Source organism: Solanum stenotomum, unplaced genomic scaffold, assembly GCF_019186545.1.
Source record: "Solanum stenotomum isolate F172 unplaced genomic scaffold, ASM1918654v1 scaffold7635, whole genome shotgun sequence".
In the NCBI taxonomy this organism is placed as follows: Eukaryota; Viridiplantae; Streptophyta; class Magnoliopsida; order Solanales; family Solanaceae; genus Solanum; species Solanum stenotomum.
Genome location: NW_026036790.1, coordinates 63,008 through 70,738, shown reverse-complemented (window position 1 = coordinate 70,738; position 7,731 = coordinate 63,008). Strand labels below are relative to the sequence as shown.

The window sequence follows — 7,731 nt, the reverse complement described above, 5'->3', positions numbered from 1 at the left end:
ATAGGGAACCTTTAACAATGACCTAATTAAGTAGACAAACAACCTATCTCTCGATCAATATGAGACTTAACAATTGACACTCCCCCACACGTTAAGGAGCGTGATCAATAACATAACCAGAGAGATCAATATTGAGAAACACTATATATAATAGGGAACCTTTAACAATGACCTAATTAATTAAGCCAAGCCACACTGTTGGGACTTTTTACAATGAGCAATAGCAGCCTCAATTGAATCCTCAACAATCTCTGAAGTAAAAGTATTATTGGAGTTGAATGAAGAATTAGATGGTGTTGAAAAAGAGCCACCATTTGTGGAAGAATTAGTTGAAGAGGAAGACAAACATTTTGTTGAAGAATGCCACCTTGATGTTCTATTACTAGTTTTTTTCTTGGAGACTTTGATGTCCTTATCATTTGTGCAAGAAGATATGCTAAACAAAGACTTGAGAAATGCCCTTGAAGCTTTGAACCTTTTGATGATTAAAGAATGTTCAATCATGAGCTTAGACCACAATTTCTTAGGACTTATTATATTATGATCATTTGGATTAAGTTCAAAACCCACCATGCAAGTTTGTGATGGTGAACTAATTGGAGTGATAAACAAATTTATGCAAAAGCTATCTTCTAAATCTTCCTCTTGAAAGATTTTTTGGTGAAGAGGAAGGAGTTTGCCTCTATAGAATAGTTCATCAGCAGGAGATATGTTGTTTTCTTTGTTATAATTTGTAATTTGAAACTCAAATTCTTTGTTTTGAGGAGATGATGATGAAAAGTAATAGTAAGAGCTCACTTCAATGTCTATATATTCTTCATCATCTAAATGATCTATTGATGATGGAAGTGGATTTTTGGCCATTTACTAGGGAAAATGTGTGTATTTTAATTTCAAGATGCTTATGGGAGGAGTTGAGGGTAAAGGATCTTTGAGGTTTAGATGGTGTCAAGAGAGAATTTATAAAGATATTGGGCGAAAGAAAATGAGGGTAAAGGATCTTTGAAGTTTAGATGGTGTCATCTAAATGATCTATTGATGATGGAAGAGGATTTTTGGCCATATACTCCTTTCGTTTACTTTTATTTATCTACTATATTAATATATACATTTTTTATTTTTACTTATTATTTCTCTTTTTTTCTTTAATTTATCCTCAACATTAATTATTTTTCCTCTAAATCTTTTCAACCTAAGATTAAATATTTATTAATATAAATGTTGTGATAAATTTTATATTATAGAGGCCAAGATTACAACATGCCTCTATAGTATGGCCAGGAGAATCATACTAATTAATATAATCTGCAATAAATAATTATTATTGAGTGTAAAATAATTTCATATTCATATTATGAGTAATTTTTTTTTAAAGAAATAATTTTGATATATTAAAAGTGAAAAGCAAAAGTAAAAATATTTTTAATATAATGGACAAATAAAAGTAAGTGGGGAGTGTATGTGACAACTTTCTACTATCTTTCAATGGTAATATTTACTCAATAATTCAAAAAAAAAATTGTTATAACAAATGCGTGTTCTTTTTGTTGACATAAAAATGATAAAAACTTCTTTGTCTTTTTTATTTTTTTTTCATGTCCCTATATTTGTCCTCAATATTATCAATCTATATAAAATAACAATTAAATTTGACCGCATCACTTACATTTTTATTTACATATAAATAGTGAAAATAGAAAAAAATAAACACAAAAACAAACGATAAAATAAATAATGAAAGAATGAATATTAATTTATTTTTTTAAGTTAGTACCGTTTATTTTTAAAAAAAAAGGAAGGCTCATTCTGACATGAGCCTTACCCCTTTAATTTTAACGCCGTTAACGACTTAATTCAACTATTGCCCTTTGATTTGAGCCTCAAATTATTTGCCCTTTAAAAATTTTGATCAATTATATTGCTCTTTCGACTCCGAACTCTCTTATTAAATAGTGGTAAGGCAATTATGGTAATTAATAATGAAAAAATTATTGTATATGTATTATGAGAAAACTATTTAAACAAACATATCTAATATATATATATATATATATATATTAAATTCCTATGTAATTTTTCTCTCCTCCCCTCTCTCATTCACTCTCTCTTTCTCCATCTTTCAGCTCTCTTTACCCCTCATTCTATGTCTCTTTCTCCCCTCTTTTTGCTTGATTTATGATGCTTATTAGTGTATATTTTGATATCAAATGTGTATTTATGCACGAATATATTAATGAATGTATCAATGCATATTTTGATACTAAATGTATCTGGTATCAAGATACATGAATACTAAATATTTAATATCACAAACACTGATAAGGATATATGGAATGAAATAGATAGCATGGATGAAGTTGGTTTTGGATACACACATATATATGAAATGATAATGGATACACAAATACATAAAATTTGTGAAACTCATATACATTCTAAAATATAAATACATAGGGAGAAAGGCGAGCGGAAGAATTAGTGTGTCACAGATACATACAAATCACGCTTGAATATAGTGTATCTTGAATAAATTATACCTAATTTGATCCATATATATATATATATATATATATATATATATATATATTAGATACATATATTTGTTCCATCCGATATATGTGTTTGAATCCCTGATAATTCTAATTGCATGAAACTATTGCTGAAGTGTAGTTAACTAAAATGTTATTTAATTTTATGATTTTAAGCATATCATATAAAAAAATTGAAATTAAAGAGTCTTCAAAAAGAAAAGAAATATTTTTTTAAAATGAACTATAAGATTTCAAACAAATTGAAATGGAGGAATATATGTGTTCCTTGAACAGTAGTGATCATATTAATTCCCAGCAAGCCGCCTCCTACTATTTTGACACATGTATTTTATTTTTATTTTTGTATTTATGCATATTTCTCAATAGCTAACTGCTAAATTATAAATAAAACTGATACATGTGGCCATGTGGGCAGTCCTTTTGCTGAAACTGACATATTTATGTACGGTTGAATATACAAGTAGCTAGTTATAGTTAGATATATAAAGATATAGATAAAATGATCAAAATGGTCGTTAATGTATAGGGGTTGAATTATTTTGGTCCTTCACATATATATTACTTTATTAAAATAGTCCTTCATGTATATTAAAAAATAACCATTTTAGTCCTTAGCCCTAAAACTAACCATAAAAATAAAAAGAGAGGTTAGATTTAACGGTGAGTTCCTCACTATTGACACCAAGCATGCCTCTTCTTCTTCAATCTCCTCTCTTTCACCATTAGAGATCATTCTCCAACTTCAATCCACCCACCTGTCATATTCTTAAAAGAAAAATTACACACATTACACTTATTTCTTATCTCCATCTACTTCTTCAAAACAATTCCAGTAGCTTGCACTTCCATACATTAAAAAAAAAAAAAAAATGAGACCACTGACACAAATACAAACTAAATAAACTAACTAAAACACTTCATTAATTTTTTTTAGAAGATTGCCATAAATTAACTCTTTTCAAGCTTTAATTATATATTCACTTGTTGAAGCTTTATACGAAAAGGATATAACTTTGTTGTTTTTTCCTTTTTGAAATTAATAATTTTTTTTAATTCTATTTTTCAAATACAAGGTAAAAATTGAACGGGACAAAGGTAGAAAATAAAATTTTAAAAACGTTCTTTGAAAATTTTAAAAGATTTGAATTAGTTAGTCAAAGAGAATTTTGATAATGGTAAAAAGAATTGGCTTTTTTTTTTTCAGGGAAGAAGAATTGGGTGAAGAGATAAGATTTCTGAGAGAAAGACTTGTAATGTATTAATAATGGGACCCACCGTTAAATCTAACCACACTTTTTACTTCTATGGTTAGTTTTAGGTTAAGAACTAAAATGATTATCTTCTTATATACATGAAGGACTATTTTGATGAGTTGATATATATGAAGGATAGAAATAATTCAATCCCTATACATGAAAGACCATTTTGATCATTTTCTGTAAAGATATATATGGGAAAAGTGTAACATATCTTCAAGTTTAAATTATGCAAAACTGAAAAGGAATATCCTAATTAAGTTAATAGTTTGATCTAAAACTGCTTCTATTTGTTTGATAATAAATATAAATATTACCATTAACCGTCAAATCAATACACCTAAAGAGCACCTAAATCTTTCGTAGAAGGGGACTACATAAGTTAAGCCTCGAACGTGTATCTAATTACATGATAAATTGTTGAGTTAAATAGATGCATCGGATGGAACACATATATTCCTCTATAATCTAGTATAGCATTGAAGCTTTGCTTATTCTGTGTAATTGTTGTATCTCTACTCTATAGTCACAGTGGCGCCACTATGCAACTTTCAATTCTTCCTCCTAATTTTTTTCCGATACTTGTCTCACGTCTCCTACTGAAATTAGCACCCCAGACCATTGAGTCATCAGTGTTGTGATTCCTTTGGTCCAAACACATTTATAAAAAAGTATTTTTGTGTCTCTACAGCTTGCACAATCACATATGACAACTGTTTTGAGTAGACTTTTGTGAAAACTGTTTCTATTAGTATTACTTAACATGTCAAGCTTTTTAAAAATAAATATATTATTTATTTTCTTTTTAAGCAAATTCTTTTTTATTAGTGAATGTTTATCCTAATTCAATTTGAAAAAGATTAAGAAATGAAATTATTTTCTAATTGATTTTATCATTATTTAAATGAAAATTAATAATTTGATTACTATAATCTTATACATGACTTATCTTTTCAGTTAAATTTTTTGGATGAAGCTATTTTATTTTAGTTGATAAAATGAGATTAAGAAGAAAAAAAACTTTCTATTTATTTATTAGTTAACGTAATTTAAAAGAAAAGAAAGAAAAATAGAGTTCTTTAAAAGCAATCGGTGGCCTCCTAAATTTGGCAGTAATTTTCACTTAGACACTTCAACTAGACGATGTTCGTTTTAGACACCTCATGTAGGGTTTCAATGTGTCATTTTGACACCTTTTTTATATTCTTAGAACTAGCTTAAGTGTGTGTATCCAAACGCCTCCTACGTGGATAAATAAATGAATAAACATGTGACATGTGGAATTTTATTTTATTTTTAAAAAAAAGTCACTTTTACTTTCTTTCTTTTTTTCCAAAATATCTAACCCTAGTCCTCACCCTCCACATCTTCTGTTTCTTCTTCTATGTGTTTTTGTTCTTTCTCTTTGTTCTTCTTCAAATCCATTAAAATTCATGTGTTCTTCTTGTGCTATACAAAATTTTGGTTTCTTGTGTTACATTCCTTGATTCCTCTTTTTTTTTTTCTAAATCAAAATTGCATCTTGAAACAAAAATAACAATATTATATAAATGGTGAAGATGCAGACGGAGGAAAAAATTGGGGATTTAGTTATGAATGCTATGAGGAAATGTTATGAGATTTAGTTATGAATGCTATGGGAAAATGTTGGGGATTTAGTTATTTAAATGGTGAAGATGCAGACGGTGTAATAGCTTGTTCCTCCAATTTTTGTTGACACAGACACAAAAAATTAGGATAATTTTCAGTAAGAAAACTGAAAATCAAGAGAACTTCTCTTTATTATTGGGGGCGGGAGTTTTTTAGTTGTTGTAACACCCCAGAAAATTTTTGAACTAAAACCCGAACCTTTCTTCGTATTTTAAAAAGAAAAAGAGTCGCAAATTTTTAGAGTATGATGATGATCTTCATTTNCGATGTAATAGCTTGTTCCTCCAATTTTCGTTGTTTCAGACACTGAAAATTAGGAATTTTCAGTAAGAAAACTGAAAATAAGAGAACTTCTCATTATTATTGGGGGTGGGAGGTTTTTTAGTTGTAGTAGTAGACAACATTAATGTAGAAGAGCTTAAACTTTATGTGATTTGATTTTAAAAAGAAAAAGAGTTGCAAATTCTTAGAGAATGCTGATGATCTTCATTTTTTCTGATGAGGTTGCTAAAGAAATTGACTCTTTTGTTGAAGAAATTGGATTCTAATATAACCCAACAAAGTTTTGCAGAATTTTTTCGAAAAGTTGTCTGGTGATGTTGTTGATGGAAGGTAGAGAAGTTACAGGAAGAGAAAAGTGAGGAAGAAGAAGTCAGCAAAAATATTTTCCAAGAAAAAAAGTGTTTCACACGCATAAAATTCATGTAACACACATGCTATGCTGAGTCAACGAAAAGTGTCAAAATAACATAACGAAACTCTACATGAGTTGTCTAAAATGAACATCGCCTAATTGAGGTGTCTAAGTGAAAGTTGGTGCCAAATTTAAGGGGCTACCAATGAGTTTGGCCTTTTTATTGGGAATAAAATATGTTTAAAAAGAAAACGATTGATACATCAATTAGAAAAAGAGCATTTTTAATCTATTAAACAATAATAGGAGCCTTTTTAGATTAAACAATTAGTGGTAGAGACATTTCTAAATAAAGTTATTAATCAGAAGAATATTTTTAGATCGAACTATTAGTACATTTTTATTCTTAAATATATTCATTTGCTTTGGTGTGATATTTTCTATAGGCGAAATGGTCTTGTGGACCCTTGTACTTGTATCTGTTTGTATTCTGGATCCTTCTACTTAACATTTTGTCATCTGGACCCCTGAACCCATCCAAACACAACATTTTAAACACGATTTTTGATGTGGCATCCTATGTGGAAGGACTCCACATGGAGCGTGTGATACACACAAAACAAGAGCGTGAGACACCTTAAAACAGTAACAGTCAGATTTTTACATTTAAAGACCATCTCTTCTTCTTTATTTTCACTCAACACCATTGATGGACAAATTTGAGCTTTTTTCTTGTCTTTTTCTCGATCTTGTCTCTTCAAATTTCTTCTCTTTTATTTTTTCCTTCGATTTACTCATCTCTTTTTTTGTGTGTGATTCTATTGTATTTTTGTTGGTTTGATTTTGTTGGTCTCCACGATGACAGCTCGATGTAGTCAACCTAATCTCGACAAAAGTATTTAGCTAATGTCATAACTCAAATAACACTAATATAAAGTACGTGATGACAACTTTACCATTTCTCCAAAGCCTTGATTAAACCTAATTTTATCAATAAAAATAAATAAAAAATACTAGAAAAAGAAAGTAGCCAAAAAAGAAAACAAGAATGGTCGGTGCCTCCCTTCTTCATCTGTCAAAGACTCAATTTTTTTCATCATTTCAATATCTTCTTCTTCCATAGTTTCTCTCTCTACACCTCTGTTTCCATAAAAATATATAAATTTATCTGAATTTTTTCTTCTTTTTGTTCTTCATTTCTATATATATATACTGTCTCTCTGTATATCTACAAAAAAAATATATATCAAAAAATCAAAAAAAATAATTACAGTACAATCATTTCCCAGGCAAAGAGAGAAAAGGGGAGGTCCAAAATATGCAATCTTGGAACCCCATTACTTCAATTATTCACTTCTTTTTTGGTGTACCCCTTTTTCATATTTGGTCAGCTTTGCATAACCCTTTTTTCTTCTTTGTTTTGAATACCCTTTTGGTTTTTCTTCTCTGTGGAGGGAGAGTTTTACTACATAGATCTCTCTCTAGAGGAGAAATAGGTGTGTTTTTGTTTTTCGTCTTGTATTCCCAAGATACTTAGAACAAAACTTTGAAGAACTTGGTAAGACACAATAAAGTTTAAGAACATTTTCACAACTAGAAAATTAAAACTAGTAGAGAAACTAGAATCAGAAACCAATTA

General features: G+C 29.0%; 1 protein-coding gene across 1 annotated transcript; it reads right to left on the bottom strand.

Moving 5' to 3' along the window:
• Positions 1 to 180: 180 nt before the first annotated feature.
• Positions 181 to 864, bottom strand: LOC125853010 (probable membrane-associated kinase regulator 3). The gene has a single exon (XM_049532697.1). It carries the CDS (start codon positions 862 to 864, stop codon positions 181 to 183), a length of 684 nt encoding a protein of 227 aa, XP_049388654.1.
• Between the last annotated feature and the right edge of the window lie 6,867 nt (positions 865 to 7,731).